The sequence below is a fragment of the Taeniopygia guttata genome, chromosome 1A, assembly GCF_048771995.1.
Source record: "Taeniopygia guttata chromosome 1A, bTaeGut7.mat, whole genome shotgun sequence".
NCBI lineage: Eukaryota > Metazoa > Chordata > Aves > Passeriformes > Estrildidae > Taeniopygia > Taeniopygia guttata.
Window position 1 is genome coordinate 21,510,407 of NC_133025.1, and position 26,120 is coordinate 21,536,526.

The window sequence follows — 26,120 nt, forward strand, 5'->3', positions numbered from 1 at the left end:
AGCTGATATTGGCTTTGGGAGCATCTGCTGGCCACCTGAACATATTTCTATGCATTGCTCTTAGTGATATGAAATAATCTATTTCTATCATTTGTTCCTGCTTCATATCTGCCACACAGAGCTAATAGCTGATGTGTTGCAAAGCCATCTCCTAAATTTCTGTTGAAATCACTTGTTGTGATTGTGATTGCCCACCAGTGCCTTGCCCACCACTGATGTAAACCTGCGTGAGCCCATTGACCCTGGAGGCTGAGGGCTCAGCCTCACGTGAGTGAGCTGGCTGGCTTGGAATCAGGGAGCTCCAGGGATCTGCAGGAGACTCAGAATTACATCTAATAACAAAGTAATTGCATCTTTATGCATTTTTTAATAGATCCTCTTAAGTTCATTTAAGATGTCTGATTCTTTCCACAAAAATAGAATGGCCATACAATATTAATTTAGAGCTTGCTTTGAACCTGAAAAAGGTAATTATTTCAGAAAGAAGGTGAAGGGGATGGTGCAAGTCAAACCTCATGATTAGTGCTCCCCGAACTTTCATGCTGTTAGAATTTAATACTGAATCAAATTCAAATGAAATAAATTAGAAAAGCCCTAAAATATGGTTCAGTGCAACTCTGGACCTGATCTTGAGCTTGGTCTATTTTTAAAGAAAATATGAATAGTTAAGTAATTACTGATTAACATTTTTCTCTTCTGTATTAATTTCATGAAAACATTACAGGAATCAAAGTGGGATTTTTAGTGTGATTTCACATCTGAATTTTAGTCTTTATTCACTGGAATATGTTTTTTTGAAATACATGTTTTCCTTTACTATTGATTAAATTACAGATACAAATATACTTTCTTGTTAGGAGGTTGATTTTCATCCCACAAGAAATCAATTTTTTGCAAGAAAAATAATTCCAACATGGTGTATAAGTCTCATGTTGCCTAAATCATGAGACATTAAGAGGATTGCTCCCGAACTTGATGAAAGCTCCTTATTCAAATTAAGAAGGAGGCATACTAATTTGTGCAGAGTAATTCTGTGGATATAAGAGAATTTGCACTTGGTCAGTTTGCATCTCATGACCTTTTCAAAAATAATTTTTCAGGTGATTTTTTTCCTGACTCTCCTTTACTCCCTCAGAGAATTCCTGCCATAGTAAAAGAAGTAATATATGAAAATACATTATTATCATGCAGAATTTACTCTTCAGAGTTCAGCTTTCTTTAACATGGCAGGCATAGGCCTTGGGCATGGGCAATGTAAACAGTGGGACAAGGCAGATGCAGATAGAAACATTCCAGCACTGTTTCTGACTTTTGGACTGTTCTTAGGACATGCTATTAATGACACAGCTACCGTAATATTCAGTGATTAATTTCCGTAGGTAGTAAAATACATACACATGGATATAGGCATGAAGAGGAGAGCAGTTACTGTCTTCACCACTTCTACTCCACCCTGGTGGAGGTTATTTGGCTACAGACTCCTCTCATTGCTGCAGTTTCAGCTTGAAATTTAACTTTGTAAACAAGAAATTTCCTCAGCCATGCTGAATGGGTCTGGAGATGTGAAATGTGTACTAGTACCTTATGTTCTTATTCCAGCAGAAGGTTTCTCCTTAAGCCTGGCCCATTTTCCTTGTACTGCTTGGCTTGGGGCATGTTAGGAGCCCACACTTGCTGCCAGTAAAGTGCTGGGTGTCCTGGTAGTGTAGGAGACACTCTGCCAACCCTAGGCTGGAGAGTCTTTGCTAGGTCTTGACAGAATGAGGAAAAAGAGGAATATGTACAGTTAACTCCAAGGCTTCACAAGTCAGTTTTATGGCCATTTGAATTTGTTTGCAGCAACAAGGGGCAATAGGAGTACTTGTGTGGTTTGCTTTGATGGTAGATATAATAGAAAGTTTTTATGAGAAAGTTAAGATTACAAAGAATCCCTGAGTAAATACATGTGTACCTTTATTGTCCAAAATTAGTGAAAGATTAGAAAGCAATGTCTTGAATATTATTAGCCCAGCTTTGATCTGGCTATGAAGTATTCTCAGGACCTTACAGAAAAAAATTACTGAAACAATTTTATTGGTGATCATAAACTGATCACTGAAAGTTCCAAGAGAGAAAAAGAATGACTGAAAATTTAAGAAAGGAACAAGGAAAGCAGAACTGAAGGTTGGCTAAATATATTGCTGTCAATGTGTAAACTGTGGATGAGGTCTTCTAGCAGTTTGATAAACTTTATAAAAAAAAGAATACATAAGAAGACTGACAGAAAAAATTTCCCCTAAACTCAGACGTATTTTGAAGTCAAACATTACACATTATAAGATGCATTTATTCATGCCATTTTTTAACATGCGGACATTAATGACAAACAGATATTATTCAGAAGAACAAAGTTTTAATGTGAAGGTCAAGGTGGGAGAAGATCTAATAAAGAATTCAAAAATCTCCAAATGATACAATAAAATTATGCAGAAACTTGATTAACAAAATATCACCTGGGGGAAAAATGTGAGAACTTACAAAGTGTATTGATAAAATGGAAATATAAATGTATTTTACTAAAGGAAGCAAACTGTTAAAATCATTAGTAATTTGAAAAAAAGAAAAAAATAAGATTAAATCTAGGAATGATTGGTTTAGAATAACTATGCCACTGAGAAATTTCATATAGTTATATCTATCAATTAAAAGTTCCTACAAAATTTTGAAAAACTACCTTTATTCAATTTTGTGTTTCACCAGAATAAATTTATCCAAGGAAGTTAATTTTAACTTTGCTCTAAGTTAATGGTTTTGGCTGATTAATATATTTTCTCAACAATAGCACAACTGATTAAACATCTTAGATAAAGGCCAGCATGATTGATGACATTAGCATGTCATCATCACACAGACAACATCAATTATGAGAAGCGTAATTCTAGCACTTCCAATTCTGTCATCACCTGGAATAATTAAAAATCAAAAAACTAGCAAATGATTGGGGAAAGGATTTAAATATTTTTCTTTCTCATGCTGTGTCACAACAGGCATTATGGTACTACTGACTCCCATTTTATTTGATAAAAGTCCACATAAAAGATTTTGCTGTCATGAAGGGAAATCCCCGGCCAACAAAGACACCTTTTATAGTGCCACTGTAGGCAAAATTTTTTCCTGCTGCTTTTGCATTCTGTATAAAAGCAAGCATAGAATGGTTTGGGTTGGAAAGGACCTTTAAAGAACATCAACCCCATCCCCTGCTGTGGGCAGGGACATCTTTTACTAGACCAGGTCTTTTAAAGCTCATCCAAGCTGTCCCTGAATGTATAGACTTCCGAAAGTTAAAATTCTTACCTAGGAGGTATATAATGAAATTAATTTTAAAACAGAATTCCTCCTCCAAAATGGAAAAAATCAAAAGTATAGGATGGTACTTTATCAGAGCAGGCCTAGTTTTTTTGCAATTCAGATCTTTTGCTGACAATTATGGACTATTTTCACACATACACTTTGAAATTCATTACCAGGCCGGTGTTTTTTAAGTTCGAGGAATATTATTAGCACTTTATGAAATTAAGTCTTACAAATCTATGTTAACTCTACCACAATCTCTATCTTTTCATGAGGAATGTACACATTTCAGTGGGAAGAGGTCTGAAAAATGTGCTGTTAGAGAACTAGGTCATGGTGCAAGACAAACAGTTCTGTCTTTATAGCTACTCCAATGTGCACATGAACTCTCCCAGATTGTGAGAGTGTGTCCTCTGGAAAGAAGGCTTGTCCATGCAGATCCACTGCAGGTTAAATTTTGGGTTCACACAGCACCAACTACATGTCATTCAACAAGAATAAACATAGAGCCATATTTTAAGGAGTGAAAAAAAATGTTAAATGGTAAATTAGGCCTATAAATGCTTCAAGGTTTGTGTTGTGACTTTGTACCAAGGGCACGTGACAGCAACCCAGAAGACATGTCTCTTACAGAATGGTATTATTGCCTGTTCAGTCGATGAGCAGAATATGCAGGAAGATGAAGAGCTTATAAAGGCTTCAGGGTTTTTCCAGCCAACACTGTTTTTTGGCACGGGAAATTTGCCAGAATATGGCAGATGTCAGTTGCCAGAAGACATGTGTCTGTTGTCCTTAAAAAGTGCACGTTGGACACCATGTACGGGAGTTTGAGGCATTCAGTGAAGCCTTGGAATAAGGGTGGAGAAAACCTCCGTTGGACAAACTGGAAGCATGGCAGCTCCTTCATTGAGAGGACTGTACTTACAGAGAGGTCCTGGCCAAGAAAATAACATGCTGTGGAAGCTGAGTTGCAGGCCTGCTTGACAAGTGTCCAGGATGGGTTCTGAGTATGTGGAATTTGACTCACCTGGTTAATGTCATGCTCCATCCAGAAAAAACTCTAAGCAGAACTTGTTTGCTGTAGGCACAAGATCTCATTGATGAAGCTAAATTGCTTTCAGCTCTGACGTAAAACTGCTTACAGCTGCTTCAAAGGTGAAGGGAAGCATTATCCAAGGAGCTGTTTGAGAGAAGCAGATTGATGTAGAGACAGAGTTTGTATAATGAATCTCAAATAACTAAGACTTCTTAAGCTCTCAAGGTGTGCGTCAAGTATAGGAAGCACATATATAGGCCCTTTATTGTTTTAAAATCCCATTATTTCTTTGTCTTTTACATTTTTTCATGAGCAGGAAGCTTACATGTAGTTTATGTCTTGGAAATTCTCCTTTGTGTCACTGGGCAGTGATTCCAGTAGGAACTATCACAGGAATGGAGTAGCCAGAATAAATGAGAATCTTGGAGAACCTCTGTGCTACCTAGCATCATTGGAAGAGAGTAATTCATTTCAGAAACTTGGAAGAATATATAGTGATTTCTGGAACCCTTGAACTGATTCAAAGAAAATAGCTCTAAGACAGGTCATCTTGAAAAATCACGACACTAAGGTACTTTAGGTACAGTGTGTTTCTATTCAAAGTGAAAAGGAACACGTTTACAATGAATAATGGACTTCTTGCTCATTAAAATTTTCAGTGTCGAGTAATTGGATTTTGTTTCTTTTCAGTTTGTTTGCTTTTATGCAGTAAGGAGTGTGGAAGTGTATTCAATATGTCAGATTTTTTCCATTCAGCAATATAGACTGAAAGTAGGTATAAAATGTGTTTCTTCTCTCATAATATGATGAAAATTGATTTAATCTGGTTTTTGTGAACTACTTCTCCAAAAAATGTCAATGATCTCTTTCAAAGAGAATTTTCTCAGCTGTTCTGTAGTGTAGAAAGAGAAATAAAAGGAATATTATAAAAATAAATGGGGTTAGGTGTTCTTTTACTATTGTGTTTAGTATGTCAGGCCAGGAATATAGGAATACAACACCCAAATTATTTAAGAGACCTCCAAAGTCTCCATGATCAATCTGCAAATAAATATCACATATTATTCAAAATTTTATGCTATTGAAATTCCCAGAAGGTACTTTTGTTTTGATTCTTTACTGCATTTTCTATACAAATCTCATAGTCTCTGATAGCATTCTGCTAAGCTTAGAAGAGTCTGTTCCTTAGGAAATACTTTGAAAAAAGGAAAAACAGAGTTTAAAATACAATTTAAGTTCCATAAATATTTATTAACCTAGTTTTTAGAGCATTTAGAGTTGTTGGAGCAGTTGTTTGTTATCATCTTGGATAGGTACTTAGAAATTGGAAAACTTCAGGGTGGGGCATGTGACCACACATCCAATTCCAGCACTGTGGAACTGCACTCAGTGCAGCTTTGCTTTCACGTCCGTAATAAGAAAAAGAAAAAGAGAAAGAAAAGGAGCATTTAATTCTCTCTATATGCTGTATGGGGATGTTAATAGAATTTTCAGTTCCAAAAGCTTTTATGTTTTTGAAGAAAAATAATGAGCAGCAACAATGGGAAACAGGCAAAATTTCCTGTGCCTGTTAAAATCTTTGAAGAACATGCGAATTCTTTGGGAATTAGTGCTTTTGAATTAATTTTCATGCTATTTAGTGAAAATTTATTCTCAATGGCATCTTTCTAAAGGTGGAGATCAGTATTGGGTACTAAAGACATTTAATTTTTCTCTGGCAATGATGAAACCCTTTGATCCCAGCCACTGGGAAGTTAATATACAAATAAAATTAGAGATGGTTTCAATTTTATTTTCAGTGATAAGGATTGAAAGCTAATTCTTCAACAAAATAATGAAGTTGAAAATAATGATAAAATCTTGTTTAATGATAGGTACATGCTATATCCATTTGCTTAAACCCTAAGACCAAAGGAAAGAAAATTGTTTCTTTGCTCAGTGCTCCAGGTCTTTTGTAGTTTAACTTCAGAGAGCTTCTTAAATTTTTTTCCCAAACAAGCAGAGGATAAAACAAGCCTGTCCTACCATAGACATCTAAAAGTTAGATGCCTTGAATAAGGCTTTATAGTCAGTGAAGAAAAACACCCTGTAATTCATCTCAGCCTGGTTAAAGAACTTCAGTTGAGCAGGGAGGGAGTATTCCATCTATCTGTAGATTGTGAAACAAAGGTTATGGTGACCAATTTAGATATGGAAGTGTAAAATCAGAAGTAAATCCCACAGCAGTGCTTACCCAAGCCATTTCTGAAGCTTTCTTCTCTTTCCCCTACAGTGCAGAACTTAGTACATTCAGAATTCAAGTTTTTCTGTATAAAAAAACTTAACAATTTTGGTAATGTTTCTCCTTTTTGTTATCAATAATTATAATTTTGAAAATAATTAATATAATTTTGTAGAAGCATAAATCCTTCAAACGTATTTAAGATTCTTTTATTACGTTCCTTTGCCCTGTTTTTCCACAGATTTCTTCCTGTTGAGTAATACCTTATTCATCTTCCAGTTCTTGTAAGTATATGCAGTATTTCTGTTACTATAATTAGTCATATATTGGTGTAAAAAAACCTTCCTCCTATTAGAGTGCTGCTTTAATATAGTACTTATCTCAGTCTGTAAACTTATCCTGCTAATCCTGAATGATCAACCTTTGACAAGGAAATACTGATTTTTTTTTTTCTTCCCCTTTCACTTTTCTATGGATCCTGCCTTGCTGCACATTGTACTAAATTCTGCATGCTTTGAAATTTTCAGGAAATATTGCTTAACTGAAATGTTCTTCTTGGTCTGGTAATATTACCACACTGTCTTTGATAATCCAAGGGGTTTTAACTCCAGTTAAGATGGGGAGTGGTACTGTAATTTACAAGGCCATTGACAAGGTGTGGTGGGTTGGCTTGGTTCACCAGCTAAGCACCATGCTGCTACTCAGCTGTTGACTCCAGTGGGACAGGGGAGACAATAGGAAGAGCAAAGGTGAGAAAACCTGAGGGTTAAAATATTTAATAAGCAAGAAAAAGAGGAATAATAAAATGGAATAAAAAATTAATACAAAAGTAAACACTGACCACCTCCCACAAATAGGTCAATGCCCAGCCAGGCTCTGAGCAATGTCTCTCATCCCAAAATACCTGTCCCACCTGCCCTGCTTTAGTTTTTATTGCTAAACCTGTTTTTATATGGCAGAAAATATCCTGTTGAATCAGTTTGTGTCAGTTACCTTTGTTGTGTCCCCTCCTAACTTCTTGTACACCTTCAGCCTACTCCCTGAGAGGCAGAGTGGGAATATCTTGATGCCATGGAAGACTTCTCAGCAATAACCAAAACACAGGTGTGTTATCCACATTTTTAGTCACATTTTCAAAACATCACATGGTCCAAACTAGCACCATGACAGACTGCCATGAAAATGCAGCAAAATCCATCCATCCCATCTCAATCTGTAGCCCTTAGTCCATACAATGTATGCCACGCTCAAGTCTTACACTATCCAATACAACCTTACTAAGTGCCACTCTCTCTCCTGTCATGTGATACATATATATACAGATGTGATTATCATAGTCTATGGATCATCCCTGTAAAATATTAGTGAAATGTCCATTGAGTTGTGTGATGCATGACTTGGCCTCATGTGTTGCTCAGGACAGGAGAGATTGTGTTACATTTTTGGCTCATGTTGGGTCATTGCAGTGCTTGCCTGTCTTCTTGCCGGGCTCATTCTCCATTGCTTCAGGTGATTCTCGACATAGTACTTCCTATAATACGGAAATAAAATCACATTTTATTTTCCCCTAGGGTTTGATGTCCTTGGGACATACAACAGATATCTCCATTCTTCCACATTACCCATGAGTTGTGCCCAGGTCTTAGAGCAAATTGCCCTGTAGCCCTGGCTCCAACACCCTTGCACCTTTGACACTGCTGACCTTGGGTGTCTGCAGGTGCCTTCTGCCAGAGACTCCAGTGGAGTCATGCTTCCTGGCAGTAGCATGGAGTGCATTTCTCTCATCTGGTCCTGCTGGAGTGGCCCACAGGGACTGCATGAACTATATGCTGCTTGATCAGTGCAACAGCTTGTTGCTCAGAGCTTCAGTCAAAACAGTTCTCTTGGATCACTCAGGAGAAAGAGCTCACAAGTGTATGGGAGTCCTGGAATATGCATTCTACTCATAATGCCTAGGAAAGTTTTTGGTTTTTTTTTTGTCTGCTAACCAGTGGGGATGTGATTTCTGTCTCCTTATATCTGTTGGGGTGTGGTGATACCCCTCTTCCCATCTCATTCCCCATAACTGGATCTCCCATCTCCCTTTGTTTTATTGAAAAATCAGACTTTGGAACAACATGAATTTTTCTTTCCTCTTTTTCTTCTGGTTTGCTGTCCCACACAACTATGTTTTGGAGCGCACAAGGCCTTCTTCAAGTATTAAAGAGAAATAGCAGTCCTCAACCAAGCTGTAAATACAGCTATCTACACAAAATTTCGGCATAAAAGGACCATTCCTACAGGCTTTTCTAAGGTCTGAAAAAATGAACCAGAAAATTCAACTATTGTGAAAACTCGCAAGGGATTTCCACAGTTAACTCAAGACATAATAAAAATAAATTAGCTTTCCAAGAAGGCTAGGGAATAAGGAATCAATACTGACCCAGACCAGCTAACTGGGTAGCATAACTAGAAATATTCTTTATCCCTAGAAACTCTGCCTCTCTTAAATTTTTTTACAGTGATGCAAATACGTCCTTATTTTTCAAATTGAATTTATAATTTTTTTTCATAATCATTGAGTAACGTCTCAAATCACATTAAGACCATATTATCTTCACATGCAGAGCTGTATGTTTAAAGTTATTTAAGCAGGATTGCATATCCTCTCGTTCCTTCTTCCTGTCTGTAAGGAAAATTTTGTCCCAGATTCCATTGTTTCAGAAAGCCTTCAGCTCTCCACCATTAAATTTAGTGCACTGCAAATTTATTCTCTCGCTGAGCATCTATCTGTCAATCTATCCTCAAGTTACCTGTAGGAGCTTGACTGTCCAGAAGCATCCCAGCATAAGTTTGGAAGGAAACCTCCTCAGTGTAGGAGGTAACTCCTTGTTCTGCCCTGACCATCTCTGATAGCTGACCAGGAACCTGCAGACAGTTTTGAGAATTTCAATTTTAATTATGGAGGACAATTTCTACACTTCAGCAATATTTTGTTTGAATTAGTATTGAAAGTCTCTTTTCTCCTTTTTTTTTTGGACTTCTATCTCCATGCAGCATTTTGCTATATCAGTGATTTCTAAGAATGCTGAAAAAGCAAATTTTATGGTCTAGTATCAGCTAGAAGGTCTCATCTTTGTCCTGCTGATTACTAGTTTATGATTCAAAAACATCAACAAAAATATCAGCTAGAAAACTAAGCAAAATAGACCTCTTAAGGATGCCATTCGTAATATCTTCAAAACAATTTCAACTGCTCTTCAAGAAGAACTTTTTAGAAATAACTTGTGCACACAGGCATAATTTCCCCTAGAGCATTTCTTCTCTGCTTATCTCTGACTTGCTCTTAGTTTATCTAAAAAGTTTATTGAAGTAAAATAAAATGCATATAATTTACATTATTGATCACTAAGTGAATTGTTCCAAGAAAAAACAAAACTAAATTGAGTTCATGTGACATATTTAATTTTCATTTATGTCTGATCAGTTTTCTAGAAACTTGTAGTAATACTCCAAAGTTTTTCAAATACTTGGAATAACAAAATATATTCAAATATATTCTAAAATAGTTCTCAGATTACTGTATGAATTATCACCCATGAATTATGGGTGAATTTCTTCTGGAATTATGACTTGAATACATATATTAAATCTAAATATTCACTGCTCCCACCATTACTGTCCCTATAGTTCCATTTTTCATATTAAAATTAATTTGACTGATACTTTAATAGAAATTTTTTGTGACTTCTCCAACTGAAATATATTTCATGTCACAATCCTCTGAATTTATCAGTCTAAATGGTTGTTACTCCTTTATAGCACAGATTTTTCCAGATCTCACCCAATTCTTTTTTGGTTTTTGGATATTTGAAGATTTCCTAATTCTGTTTCTGAATTCTTTAAACAAGTTTGTCTTTATATATTTAGAGCAGCCCCTTTCAAAAGTTACCAGTTCACCTGAACATCTTTAATCCCTTACATCATCTTCCAATGAAGCCTCAGTCTCATCTCCCTAGGTTGTGTCAAAGCTGTTTACCCAATTCCCCAGTAGCAAGGCTGTTATGTAATTTTTCTTTCTCCAGTTTATTTCCCACCTTTGGGTTTTCGGTCAATTGCTTGCTGACAGTTAGATACGAGATATTGCTTTCCCATAGCCAAAGTCCTGCCTTCATGAAACCAGAAGTGTGTACTCAACACCGACAATCTCATCACTTCCTTTGCCTGTACCTTGACACATGGAATTATAATCAAAAGGTTGTATGGATAGCAAAAATCTACCTTTATTACCTGTCCTTTGGATAGTTCTGATGGCAGCTCAACTCTTCATCTATCTCCTCTTCCAATTTTCTGCTTCATGTAAGATTCTGAGCACAAAACAAAGTGTTCTTCCCCCTTTTAATCTTCACCCATAGATAGTGTACAAGCTTCTTTCCTACCTTTTCCTGCTCTTTATGTGATGCTATTTTGTTGTATTACAAAGACAGTACCAAGTGTTCTTTTTATTGACAAAAGGGAGAATTCAGGCAAAAGGATTTATTTATTTTTGACTTTTGTCTCAAAAAATCTCCTACTTTTAGACTTCCTCAAAACTTTGTATGATGTACATAAAAAAGAACTTACCCTTTTTCTGTGTGAGAAGAGAAAATGAGCTATTCCCTGCCTGGCCAGACAGAAAAAAAGGCCATGTTTTTCTCATATACTTTAGATTATAGACTGATAATAGTAACAGAAAGGCTGAGGCTGGAAGGGACTTCTGCAAGTCATCTAGTCCAACCTTTTACTCAAAGCAGAGCAAAGTTCAGGTCAGGATCTTGTCCTAGGAAGTTTTTAATATCTCCATAGATAGAGAAGACAATGAAAAAATTTTAATTCCGTTTAATAAAATGATCTTTCTTATGATTTCACATAAATGCCCCAACTGGTTTTGAACATATGTTCTATGTATGTTATATGTTTTGACTTCCTATGGAAGTCAGCAGTGACTGGGAAAGCATCAGAAGGTTTTATTTTTCTGACTGTCTAGAACCTGTATTAATTACATAAACTTGTTATGAGGAAGGGCAGGGAGAGAAAGTCCTGAGAGGACTGACATCTAGCCTTGGTTTAAGGCGGACACTTATCTTATCAACCTACTGTTAATAAACTCACTAAAACAGTAAAGATCCAGATTTAATTTTAACTTGCTTTACTGGCCTGCTTTAGCAATGGCTAAAGGTGATAGCTTGGAAAAATATTAATCAGAGTCAGCTATTTAAAGTCAGACATGTTTTTTGGCAGTTTCTTCAGGAAAGTTCATCTAACAGCTATCAACCATGAAGATTCTTAGCTACCTCCTGGTTTACCGAAGGTTCCTGCTCATTGTCCTCACCCCGCTGCTTTTACTTCCATTTCCACTTATCATCAAAACCAAAGTAAGTGACCTGCTTGGAGAGATAATTATTATGCACCTGTATGTAAAGATTGAGATTACTAGACCTTTTCAGATTCACAGAATCACAGATAGTTTGAGTTGGAAAGGACCTTGAATGAATAATGATATTTGCATTGTGATTATTTTTTTGTCAACTCAGTGTATTTTCACAGAAATGTAGAGAAGACCGCTTCAATGTAAAATTCTGTACTAAATGCAAGAAGCTCTGAATCACATATTTGTTTTCTAACTACATCTGGATTATATTGAAAATTTTATTCTGATTATTACTTTTTGGACTCTTTTAAAGAGCTCTTTATGATGGACAATGGAGAAGAATTGTCAGGAAAAGAGCTGTAATTACTTTTTATTTAATAAAGGATTTTAAGTTCATCACATTTTATGTTATCTGATAGGAAATTACTGAATTCAGTGATCTGAAAAATTCCCTCTGTTACCTAATTAGAGCAAAATCTATAGTTTTATTTTACTTGAAATAAATTCTGGCATTCACTAACTCTTAGGACAACTCCACATTGATGAAACAGCTATCTAACAATGTTATTAGTGACTCTATTTGGTACTGCTCTGATGCCAGCAGAATGATATAGAATGAAATGGAATTCTGTGATGTGTTATCATACATACTATGTATGACAATACATGAAAATTTGGTTCAGAATTCTTTGCATCACAGTTAGATGGTGGTTACAAGGCAATGGACTTCACACTCTCACATCACAGTTCCAATAGTTCAGTTTCCTTTCTGAGAGGAAATTCATGGGAAATTCTTAATATGATAAGACTTAAGTGAGATGAACATTTGCTAGGTGAATGGATATTTTCAAATTGTTTCATATATAACAGAACTTCTTCCCCAAAAGAAATTATAGCCACAGCTAACTGACTTAGGTTTAATATTGTTATTTTCCAGTCAAAGGTTCATCATTAAGCTGTTCCTTTCCTTTCCCAGTACAAATAATCTCTGCTGCTGTTGAGTAATTTTATACCCTAACCAGGGGCACTAAGAGCTCCAAACCATTTTCCTTGAAAGCAGAAATATAAATAAAAAGCTACACAAAAGAGATTTCTAATACTCTGGAAGAAACTAGATTTAATTCACCTCATTATATTTGTCTGGGGCTGCATTTTACAGACAGTATTGAAAATTATTCTCCTGGGAGGAAAAAAGAAGATAAACAAAGGGGAAAAAACCCTCCTGGTTTTAAGGAGTTGAAATAAGACAATCACTAAAATCACAAGCCTGAAAAACAGCAGCTGTGTTTCGTGTCGGTATTGTATGATAACTTTTTTGTTAGATTATATTTTTGCCTTATTGCTACTGATGACAAGACTTAAGGAGAGAAAACATTTGACCAGTTATTGACTGCGAGTACCCCAGAGTCTTAAAGGTTTGCTTACAGAGGCAAAATGCTTTTGATTTATAGGAATTCATGGCATGAGAATGCTCCAGAATGACCTAGAAGATGATTAATTGTCCTTGAAGGAATAGGCAGCTGACTTTTTTCCCCACTGTTCCTGAGTGATAGAATTTAAATAATTTTACTATCGCTTAGAAAAAAATTCTCTACACCTTTTTTTACTGACTGTATTTCATAACTCAGCAGGATTCTCAACAGCACACAATAACTACCCTAAATGCAGGTCCTTTGACTCATTTTTTCAGGTGTGGGGAATCTACTAATAGAGGTGAACTTTTTGAATTGTGATTTTTTATCCTGGATGACCGACACATGTTTTTACTGGTGCCTTTTGTATTCTAGGAAGCAGAATGTGCATACACGCTGTTTGTAGTTGCCATCTTTTGGCTCACAGAAGCTTTGCCACTGGCTGTTTCAGCTTTGCTCCCTGCCTTTATGTTCCCATTGTTTGGTATAATGGGATCCAAGCAGGTAAGCCTTATTTTTCTCTGTTTTATACTGTGCATATCAGGAATCAAAACTCCAAAGAATGAAGCACTTAATGTTGAAACCTGTCAGGCAAATGCATGGATTTGCTGAGTGCTGATCACAATATTTTTGCCTCAAGACTTGCTCACGTGCTTTGTCTTCAGGACTTGTGCACATTTTTTTAATAATTTCTTTAATAAATTCTTCTAGATGGTGGCTCAGTGTTTAGATTCTAGTAGATGGGAAAATGCTAGGTAGTTATGATTATGAAATACCCTTAATATTACAGAGGCAAAATGTCACAATAATGACACCATGTGCAAACTGCTGACTATACACCTTCATGCCAAAGAGATGAAATCACAGATAATCATAATCTAAGTCTATGCTTAAAGTTGTCATTTTACCTGCTGGATAGATAAAAAGGTAAAAAAGCCCAACATTAAACTGCTGATTTAGTAAGTATGTGAGATGCAACTGATGATTATAGGCTGTTTTATCCTAAGCTTTATTTTTATTTTGTTTTAACCATATGCACTTTAGTGCATTTATTCTTGACTCATTTGGTTAAATGAATTTAACAGTACCAATGACCTTAATAGTTTCATTTTAAGAAAAAAAGAGTGTATTTATTTCATAATATAATCTTACTTTATTTCATTAAAATAGTATTACTAAATGCTGAAAGAAATTCACCATTTAGTTTTAAAAATGGGTTAAATTTCCTTTTTGTTTTTTTTTTTTTTTTTTTTTTATTTTTATTTTGTTTCAGGTAGCATCTGCTTATTTTAAAGACTTTCATCTGCTGCTGATTGGAGTAATTTGTTTGGCAACGTCAATAGAAAAATGGAATCTTCACAAAAGAGTGGCTTTAAAAATGGTGATGCTGGTGGGTGTCAACCCTGCATGGTATGTGCTAAACAATGTCTTGAAGGACAATAATACTTGTGGAAAGCTATGTATTCCAGAAATAATTGCCTAGTTCTTTTTCTACAGTGGAAATCCAGCCTTTCTTTTCTACTCAAACAAAGGAGATATTTAAAATGCTATGAATAGTTTGTAGGTGACACTTTAATATTTTGCTAAAATTCTAACTGAAAGTTCCCTGAAGTGCTTCTATTCATAATAAGGATCCTTCTGAACAAAAATTATGATTAGTTTGTAAATAATATAGGGGTTCCATTTCTTGATGGTCTTTGGAACATTCCCACCCAATGCCTACAACACAAAATTTGTTCTCTGCTGATTTTTTTTATTTCGATAGTGTTTTCAAAATTCTGGACATTCCCAAGAATACAAAAAGTGTTCAAATACACAGTAAGGGGGAAAAAGCAAATCATGCAACTAAGCAGGTGGTGGGGAAGGAAAAACACATTAACATAATTTAAAGTGTTACATTAACATTTACTTAAGCTGTTTTCCTTTGTCTACTTATGAAAAAAAAAAAATCAAAGGATAGGCACTTCCTCAGCTGGATGAAGTGATAAGGTAAACGAAATCACTCTCTTCTTACTCACTATAAGCATATACTTTTGGAAGTGAAAAATCTTGCTTTCCTTGCTTTACAAACTTCCAGAAGAGGTTTAGGCTGACAGAGGCATCTGTTAGTGTACAAGTAAGGCTTCTCATAAGATCTGTAGAGCGTGTTTAGCTTCCCAGAATACATCAAGCTCATGATACCTTGCCAGGAAGCAGAAAGGAAGCAAAAGGTCAGAAAACCAGAAACCCCAGGTCTAAGAAATAAGACACCTCTTAAGTGATTTAACTAATGACATTCTCATAAAAATGCTTGATTATTTCTATTCATCAGTAATTTGACTGACCTAATTTTAAATATCAAATGTATTTTGATTTAGTTCTGCCTCTTTTGATAGCTGGTAGCTTTCTGTTAGGAAAAAAATTCTCCTGGCATTGTTCTACTGCCTCCTGTTACCTTAAGCTGTATTCTTGTGCTATGCTGGTTTAGTTATTTCGGCTTCTTTTTTGAACACTGAAATGTTGAAAGGGAGAACACAAGTGGATGGTGTGCTGTGCTAAGCTGAACGTTGCTGGGGAACTTGCTGTGAACAGTCAAACCTGAAGCCAACATCTGAGAATACCTAAGGCAACTCCAGATCTATCACATTTCCTGGTCATGACAAAGGGATGATAAGATTGTGATGAAATGATCTGTGAAGGATGAAATGATGAGTGGAGGTAGATTGGTGATCTACCCACCTCTCAGCATCTGCTGCTCGCTAGCTGTGCCCGCGGCCAGCACAGTGATGCTCTCTGCACACTCCCTCCTCAGCTGCCTCCAGCCTGCGCACACTGCAGCCCCACCCAGCCCAGGGCAGAGATATCACAGTATGACTGCAGGTCATAAAGTGTGCAGCAGTGAAAGTAAAATAGCAAGAGACTTCTGATTTTCCATTATATATTCTTCTGGAGAAAATGATGTGTATCAGAAATATGCAGCCAGCAGGATCAGGGCAGCGATGGTCTCCCAGTACTCGTCACCAGTGAGGCTGCATCTCAAATCCTGTGTTCAGTTCTGAGCCCTTCACTACAAGAAATACATTGAGGTGATGATGCAAGTCCAGAGCAAGTCCAGTGAAGCTGGTGAAGGGTCTGAAGCATGAGGGCCTTATGAGGAGCAGCTGAGGAAACTGGGGTTGTTCAGTCTGGAGAAAAAGCAAGGATCAGGGGTGACCTTATCACTATCTACAGCTCCCTGAAAGGAGGCTGTAGCCAAGGAAAGGTCAGCCTCTTCTCCCAGGTGAAAAGTGAAAGACAAGAGGAAATGGCTTTAAGTTGGGCCAGAGGAGGATTAGATTGGACAATAGGAAAAAATTCTTCAGTGAATGGTTGGTCAGGCATTGGAACTGGATGCCAAGGGAAGGATTGAGTCATCAGCCCTGGAGGTATTTGAAGATGTGTAGATGTTGCACTTAAGAACATAGTTTAGTGGTGGTCTTGGCAGTTATGTTTATGGTTGGACTGGATGATCATAAAGGGTTTTCACAGCCCAGATTATTCTGTGATTCTGTGTAAAGGCTTTCTGTCATTTGAGCTATGCAGTAACATCTACAGACTAGCAGAGAAAGGTGAATATGTCTATGCAACCTGCAAGGACTAGAAAGGGTAATAAAATACTGATTGTGCACTACAAAACAAAGAGTGACTTTGTAGTTGGATATAATTAAATAATTATCCAAAATTCCATACATAATATCTTTTTAACAGTACCACAGGGAAAATAATGCTGAAAAATGGGGGCCAAACAGAACAGGATATCTTTTATAATTTTGCAATCTACTTTTAGAGTCCCTCAGTAGAGTCCACCGCATTGTACCAAATGGTAACCTGATGATCAATCCATCTAATGCTGGAAATTTATGATGAATAGTTTTAAAATACATTAGTGAATGTCTTAATTTGTTTTATTTTTAAATCCTCTTGCAAGTCCTACTAAAAGAGAATTTTTCTACAGTGTGAAAATTCATATTCAGTGTCTTATTCTGACCCGTATTTTCTGCATAAGAAACACGATTCTTCCCTTGCTTATGTCTGAGGACCTAATCAAAACCTTCCTAAATTAATGAGTTTTAAACTACTGATGACAATTTGTCTTGAATCAGGTCTGTGACATGCTGGTCTACAGATCATTTCATCACTGTAATTAAAAGTGCACAGGGGAAGACAAGGTTCCCCTACTGGGGAAAAATCCAGTTTGAAATGTTTTCACCATCAGCTGAAATGAAAGGCTATAAGAGACATTTTGATGGTATTTTTATATAATCAAATTATGTTTACATGATTTTTATATATTATCTATAATGGCTTCATGTACTAAGTAAAACTGACTTTTTTGTGAAGCTTCTGACCAAGGCAAAGAATTTTACAAATTTCACAGATGTCTTCTGATGGAAAGGTGCAACACCACCATCCCTCCACTAAGTTCTCTTGCTGTGATGATGTATGGCAGGTGTTTAATGTCAGTAACAGAACCTTGGAGCAGGGAGTTAAGAGGACTGTTCACATTTCCAACTCCAAGAAATGCATTAAAAACAACATTGTGACCTGTATTCTAAATTTACAATCCAACTTCACCAGATTCGACATGTAATGTCTGAATTTTCAGACATTGATGCAATTCAGTGTATTATTATTTGTAATAAACGAGAAGAAGTTGAGCCAAGACCAGATTAAGGAATTATAATGACTTTCCCTTTCCCACTTAATACTGAAGATGACATTTATTGAAGCCCAAATAATGCCTATACTTGTCTTGGTGCTCTGAATAAGAACTAAGTTTTGTATCTCTTTCTGAATTTTTAATATTTCTTCCTATAACAACTGAACCAGTATAGCTAGAGAACTTAACAGTCTAAGTGGTAACTACAGGGTTTTGACCTAGACTGTACAATATGAGATTAATAACATCAGCAGTGTAGCCATTTTAACTCACATTTGAATTTGTTACATGCATGGTGCTCTTTCTTCAAAGATGGTTCAAATAGAGTATAATTCTGTAAATAAGTATTATTGTTTCTGCTTCACTTTAAAGCATATTTGAAACTCCAAAATATGATCATTTCAGTGTTTCAGATCAAGACAATTTTAATTAAAAAATGTTCTCAGAATTACAAGCTTTAAATTTTCAGTGTTTCAACTTTCCTGTTGACAAAGTTCTCATTTATATTAAATAGATAGGAGGTGTTACTGTAGCAGTCACAGACTCTTCTCTCCTATTCCAGGCTTATGTTGGGTTTCATGGTTAGCTGCTCTTTCTTGTCAATGTGGCTCAGCAACACCTCTGCTGCTGCCATGGTGATGCCAATCGTTGAAGCTGTAGCCCAGCAGATCATCAGAGCTGAAGCAGAAGCTGATGAGCTGGAGATGTCCTGCTCCAATGGCTCCATCAACCCAGCCCTGGAGCTGGACGGTAGGCACACGCTGCTGCTCTGCCTTTGCACCCTCACTGGGCACTAAGGAACACTGCAAGTACACTTAAATGCCAGAGAAGTACTGGCATCACCTCCTGCTTCCCTGTGAGACTTCTCCTGGAATACTGTGTGTGAGCTTTCTCATGATCACAAAGATTAATTAAAACTGAACAGGTGCGGAAGGTGGCAGCTGGATGAGAGGAGGGGAGATAGGAAGGGGGTGGTTTATCAGCCTCTCTTATCAGCCTTGTAAGGTGGCTGGAATGAAATACGACTCCAGGCTATAGATATCCTAAGGTTCAAATGTTAGCACAGGAAAAGAGCTCTTTAAACTATAGGGAAGATGTTGGAAGAACAACAGAAACTAAGCTGATTACCTTCACAGTTAGATTGTAAATTAGGAATATTTCTCCTCATGAGAAGATTCAGATTCTGAAGAGTCATGAAGGAGTAGGGCATAAATAAACTGTATCTTCGACTGGTGCTTGCAAATGTATTGATGGGATAATGTGAAGTGAGTGCATGGGATGAGACATCTTGATGGAGCCTTTCCAGTTCTACTCCCTTAAATGCTTTTCTATCTTTGTATCACTGTCTTACAGAAAATGTAGGAGAATATGAAAACCCAGACTGGAAAGAGAAAGAAAAACAAGTTAATGGGTAATTGTTATTAATTTAGTTAATTCTGTTCTAAGAATCCATCTAAATAGACTATCTGTTTGTTACAATACATGCCTTTGTTTTTCCAGATATAACAACAATGTGTGTAGTACTGTATGCACAATTGAAAAGGAAAATGAAAAAGGAAATGAACAGGTACCTAAAGTGTCTTTTTATTATGCAGTGAAACTTATTTTAACCTAAATCTCCCTTCTATGTCACATCTCAAATGGCACAAGTGGCAAAGAAGCTGGTTTCATGTGAATAAGAAATATACCTGTAGTCAGACACATGTACATACTTTGCTTATATAGCTATTTCATTACTGGATTTGTCCTCCATTTTACACAAGTTAAAGCAACCTCACCAGAGCACAAACTCTATATATTAGATGTGTGTATGTATCAGTCTGTACAGAGGCAGTTCTGTAAAAACTAAGATCAGGGAAGGGACTTCAGGATTTGACTCTGCTTCCTTTTCCTTTACATGAATAATTGAATTATCAGTGTAACTGCAAACCAAGCCACACTGCAGACAGCTATATTGGCAGTAAATTGTCTGGCTCTTCTGAGATATCTGCAAATTCTATTTTTGTGCCTGATGATGAGCCCTTCTTATACATTAATTGGTGTATATTTTCTAAGCAGAACCTTCCACCTGCTGAAGCAGAGAGAAAAAGCAGAAAGGACAAATACAGTGGGATTTTCAAAGTGATGTGTTTATGTGTGGCTTATTCTGCTACCATTGGAGGACTGACCACAATCACAGGAACATCGACTAATCTGATTTTTGCTGAGCACTTCAATTCGTAAGAAACTATATTATATTATTTTTATTCTTCTTAGTCCAGAAGTTTAACTTGCTTTCTCTAGCTCTCACATGGCCCCCCTAAAACACATTAGAAACCCTGCTCTTTGATTTGATTTATTTGATTCTATTGCTTTTCTTAATTTTTTTTTACTGAGATAAAACAAAATTGCATGTTTGTATTTGCCTTATATGGGGAAAGTCTAAAAGTGATCTGGAACTCATGCAACAAGATGACCATTGTTTGGTTAAGTAGCACTTTACTGTTTCAATACCTACATGGAAAAGAAGATTTTTCTTAGAAAAAAAAACAATGCTTGGCAGGAATAGAACAAGCACTATCTAAAGATCTGTTACTAATTTCTAATTACAGCAGGAAATAAGTTTAATCAGCTTAGCAAAGAGCATCAGGAGACTTTCAAGAGGCTAAGCACTGTGGAAATGAGAAATCTGGGTCCACTAATCAACAAAAAAGCAAATAATTTCAAAGCAGTCTGAAACTGCATTCAATGGAACAATGTTTTACGTTTTCCAAAGCATTTTTCAATATTCATTTTCTTTCTTAAGTAGAACTGCTTTGAAAAGAAAATTGGCAAATTTCATTCCAAACCCCTTGGAATCCAATAGTTCTTGCTGATAATTATTTTTTCTTCTGCCAATTACCATTGCCAGTAATAATAGTCCTACTTGAATTCTGAAATAAAACAAAATAAAGCAAAATCCTTTTTTTGTTCTCCATCCACTGGTTTGTATAGCACATGACAAAATTGTTGAAGACCAGTTATTGATAGCATTTGTAGAGTTTGCCTGCAAAGAGTTTACTGTTATTGACACTAAATCACTGTAGAAAGAGGATTGTTAAAATCAATCACACTTGTTCATTTTCCAGAGGAAATAGGTCTAGAAAATAAATCAGTGTGTCCTGTCCATCCTTGCTTCAGGCAAGACCTGTAGTAGATAATCCAACAATAGTGCATAATCCAATCAGAACAATGTAATAGATTGTTTTTAAAAAACATTTAAACTGATTATCCATTCTGCCTGAGGAATATTTGCTCTGGAGATGAAGAGTACCTAACTTCAATATTCAGATTACTAGAAATACTTACACAAATATTATCTCTATACAAAATTATTGTAGAACCTGACCACAATAAACTAACATTTTGTGATGTAATTTACTCCTTAGTATAAAGTTTTTAAGAGCTTGTTTTGTTGCTCAATAAGAAATTATCACACATAATTCAGGAAAGATCGTAAACACTTTAGCAAGTGATGAAATGTTAGATCAATACTACACTGCTTTCAGTTCTTTCTTATCTTGGAATTTTTACATTCAAAATTTGATGTGGCTAACCATGTAATAAAAAAACAGCCATGTAATTAATAAATTATGTAACAGCACAATGCTTTATATGTTCTGTATTGTTATATTGAGAGTTTCATTGTCCCATCATTACGTACAATTGCAACTTAGAGCATCACCCCAGAAAAGGGCAGGGGTGTAGGTTTGGTGCCTGCTAGCACTTTATTTGCAATAAATGTAAGCATCATAGTAAATCTAGATCAAACCTAAAATTTGCACAGTACTTCAGAGAGCATTTATAATAAGCACTTAAAGCCTCAAAATGCTATGGAATCATCAAAATTATTTTCCTTCTAGCAAGACCTGAAATACAAAGGATTGGCTGATAATTGGAAATAATCATTAGGATGTCCTCTGTCTGGACATTTTTATTTCCCTTCCATCTGATTTTTTGCATCAAGAAGGAAAGCTGCTCAAGGAGACTTGAATTTTCTCACTTCTAGCATTAAAAGCTCTTTCAGTAGAGCTAGAAGATCTCAAAGAAAGAGTAACTTCTGTTCATAAAGTAAATTGGAAAGCAGGCTGGTTTTACTCTGCCTTTTTTGTCTATCTGGCATCAATTAAATTCAACAGTAAAGCAATTTCTTTGCCTTACTGTTGAGCAGTAAAGCAATTTTCTTTCTTTACAAAGCCCTTCCCCTTTCTTAAATGCACATGGAAAGGAGATCTCTGCTTGAATGACCCACATTTACAAACAGTAGATTGAGACAGCCTCACAGAGACAAGGTGAGTGGAGACATCATCCACCTGGCCAAAGAACATTTATGGAAATTAGTAATAATAATTTTGACTTTGATCAGTTTTGAATCACTTATGGAAGTCTAAACAATACAAGTTTCAGTGTTGCTTCCACTGTTGTCTTCTATATTCATTGGAGCTTTTTCATTTGAGTATATTTTCTTGTGCCAAAGTCTCATCTCAAAAACTCCTTTCTCTCAAGTTCTGTTTATAGTCATAACTGCCCTTAGGCTGTGCATGGCCCTCCCTTGCTTACTGAACTCAATTCAGACACACTTCAGCATGTGTCAGAGCCCCAGACCTGCTGCTGATCCATTGCCCAAATAACTGGCACAGCTGGTTCCTGTAGTGGTCATGATGACCAGAGAGAGGACGGGAGGGTGAGGCAAGAGGATACCACAAACCACCTCATGCTGAAGTCTGATGCCAGCCAGAAATATTCTCCCATAGAAGCACCTTCTGGTAATTCTCACAAGTCTTCATTCCTTTGCGAAGGTGAATTAAACTTTTTTTTTGCTTTTATGCAGACGCTACCCAGGTTGCCAGTGCATCAATTTTGGATCCTGGTTTATCCTTTCCATCCCTATTGCAGTTATTATTCTGCTGCTCTCCTGGCTCTGGCTACAGTGGCTTTTCCTTGGGTTTGAGTAAGTGAATGGTATAATCAATAAAACTAAAGGTTATTGATATAAAAGATGATTGGTACCAGGAATAGATATTGCTTCTTAGTTTAATAGGCTCAATAGGAAGAAAATGCAGCAGCAGAGATTTTGTGACCTTGACTAGTATGACTCAATCTCCAGATGAACAAGAATTTTCTAAAATAAGAATCCTGGACTATTCAGCCCAGTGTGAAAAGTCCATCCCACAAATGGACTCCCTCCTTTATAGTATACACACATCATCATTAATCAGTGTGTGTGTGCAAGACAAAAGAATACTGAAATCGTATACATTTTTTTTACTGGAAGAGTCATAGGAATACATCCTTCATTGGAGTGAGGCATTGGTTTAAATACTTGAACAATGTCTGTTATAAACTGGATGACTGTATTTGTAAATGTGAGGTAAAATACTCCTGCTTATCCTAAATTTATATGTGGTAGTATGGTAGGGTTTCTGTTTCTCCACACAACTTGGGCTTTTATGGTTTTGGAGAGGATAATACATCTTTTGGGATGATTCTTCAAAGCCTTGTTCTCCATGTGTTCACTAACATCTGGAGAGATAGGTGGGACCCAATATTCCAAAATTACATGGCTACTTGTGGCGCAAGACATGAAAAGTGAGATTAGTTTTAAGCAGACTCCTCCCATGCTTACCACCCTATATGTGAACATTTATTGTTTCATTTCTCGTGATTGTTTTGATGATGTTCTTTTCAATATTGTGTAAGAGACTTATCCAAGAATGAAAACCTGGCTTGTAGCAAATACCCTGCTGATCAATATGTAAGTTACTCGTGTGATAAAAACCTTTTCATACAAAAACAAAGTAAAGCAAAGCCATAGATTTAAAGAGAGTTATATATATGATTATTTCAATTTGTTCACATGTTTAAAGTTTCATCCTTCCTGGCTAAATGAGCTGGTCAACAACAGAACGCACTTTGTTGCTGCCTCTGTCAGTCTCCCACTGGGCATTGTCAATTAATTCCAGTATGCTCCAATTAATTCCAGTTTGCTGTGTGATAACTAAATGGGAGATACTGCATTGTAAAGTGACAAATTTACATTTGTCAAGTGCTATTGGTAACTGGAAAGGTTGGACATTTTTTCTGTATACACTATTATTTCATCATTCAACATTGCTGCTTTACATTCCAGTTTAAAAAACATGTTTAAGTGTGGCAAGAAGAAAACAGCTAGAGAAGAGGCCTCATCACAGGTGATTCAGGAGGAGTACAAGAAACTTGGACCAATTAGGTATTTCAAACTATAAATCTGCAAACAAGAGCAGGTAAATCTAAATGTCAATTCAGGAATATTTATAATTCATTCTACTTCTGCTATAGCTACCCAGAAACTGTTACACTTGTCCTGTTCATTCTAATGACCCTCCTGTGGTTCACCAGAGATCCTGGCTTCATCCCAGGATGGTCTTCACTTTTCCCAAAGTAAGTGATCTCTTTTGATAAACCAACAAATACTTTACTGTCCCTTAACTACATACCTTCTTTTCTTACCAATTTTCAAAAATTAAAATACTATCAATATTTCAGAAATATCCCAGGCCAAACTTGTTGCAAACTTTTGTAGTCTATAAGGAATATAAACTCCAGAAACTTCACATATATATCTGAGCAATAGTTGAAATGTGTAAAACATGTTATAGGATAAAATAAAGTGCCTCCTAAGAGGGATTATTGCTAGATTTTTGGCTTAATATGGTGATGGAGAATGCATAACAATTGATGCCAAAGTACCTCACTTCCTCATCAAATGTGAAATTCAAAGAATAAATCTGGTTAGAATTTTTTGATCTACGGCCCTTAGTAACAGCACACGTAAATGCATGCAGGCCAACATCCCCTGTTTTGACAGCTGAGCTTAATGGTACAAATTACTGTCTGTTCATGCATAGCTCCCTTAAAGTCATAGTTCAACTGAACACCAAAAAGTCAAGAACTATTATAGGGGTTTTTTTGCCTTCTGCTGCAACTTTTCCAGGATCACCGGGATTTCTTTCCCTAAGTAATCAATCAGTCTTACAGGACCTTATATTACTGTGATATTGCCTTTTCTCTTGCTGAAATTACTGTAATTTCAGTTCTGTTTTTCTGTGATAAATTTTCGAGTTTTGCTCTGGAGTAGTGGGAAGTAGTTGCAGGATTGGAACAAGTGGGACTTAATGCTGTTTAGGTCCTTATGGGTTTAACATTTATTACTGGGTAATCCAAAGGCCCCTTCTAGACTAGAAGGGTAATTTTCCATTTTGTTTTCCTGTGCATTTGTGATAAATGACATGTGAACACACATACCTCATGCCTTCTCTCTTTAAGTATATTTCCACCACTTACACACCTTCCCAGTGCTCTTCCAGAAAGTCTGGGAGGGAGTGTCACAAGAAATAATTGTAGCACTTCAAAGATTTAAAGAGTATCACAAAATTATTTTGCACAAAATACCATTAAAAAGTGTATTAAAACTAAGATTGTTTAAAAATTGCTTAGTTTTAATCATCAGGAAAAAATTGAAGAACACTTGTTTTTCCCTTATAACAACAGCAGAGCTGATGATCACTGTCTCATATGAAACCTTATACTCTTGAAAGGGTTTTGGAGTGGTGACCTAATTAAACAATTAGCTAGCTAAGCAATCAGGCTGGGTTGACTTCTCTTCCTGTTTCCTATTAACACCCAGTGCTCCCTCAGCATTGTTTAATGAGGTACATATTAAACTGAAATACAGGCACTGTAAACAACCTTTCAAACATGGGACTTAGGGTTCAAATTACTCTTTTTCATCCAGAGAGCTACATATTCCTATTTGAAGCTGGTTATCATTGTCTGAGGATTTTGTTCATTGGTAGAGAAAACAGAACATTCTCAAAAATGAGTAGGGTTACAGGTTCTGCACAGGGATGTTACTTTGTGGACGCCCTCTAATGTTGCCCTTGGCAGGAACTGCAAGCGTGTGTCATATCACATTAGGCTGAATTATGTTGTAATTTGGGTGAGGCAACCTGAAGAGAAACAAAGCTTTCCTTACACACTTTAAGAGGAAAGAAAGC

At 36.3% G+C, this 26,120-nt stretch overlaps 1 protein-coding gene across 3 annotated transcripts in view; it reads left to right on the top strand.

Annotated features, from left to right (window-relative positions):
* Positions 1–6,827: 6,827 nt before the first annotated feature.
* The window catches only part of SLC13A1 (solute carrier family 13 member 1), a 31,560-nt gene continuing 12,267 nt past the window's right edge, over positions 6,828–26,120 (top strand). For 2 of the 3 annotated variants that reach the window (XM_072921160.1, XM_072921176.1), the window contains exons 1-12: positions 6,828–6,871; positions 7,620–7,691; positions 11,847–11,980; positions 13,764–13,892; positions 14,662–14,798; positions 18,629–18,816; positions 19,420–19,477; positions 19,567–19,633; positions 20,122–20,285; positions 22,916–23,035; positions 24,215–24,313; positions 24,403–24,504. In XM_072921160.1, coding sequence (XP_072777261.1) covers positions 11,882–11,980; positions 13,764–13,892; positions 14,662–14,798; positions 18,629–18,816; positions 19,420–19,477; positions 19,567–19,633; positions 20,122–20,285; positions 22,916–23,035; positions 24,215–24,313; positions 24,403–24,504 — 1,163 coding nt within the window. In that variant the 5' untranslated portion in view covers positions 6,828–6,871; positions 7,620–7,691; positions 11,847–11,881. The remainder of the gene's footprint in view (positions 6,872–7,619; positions 7,692–11,846; positions 11,981–13,763; positions 13,893–14,661; positions 14,799–18,628; positions 18,817–19,419; positions 19,478–19,566; positions 19,634–20,121; positions 20,286–22,915; positions 23,036–24,214; positions 24,314–24,402; positions 24,505–26,120) is intronic. The other variant, XM_072921170.1, reaches the window with a different exon arrangement.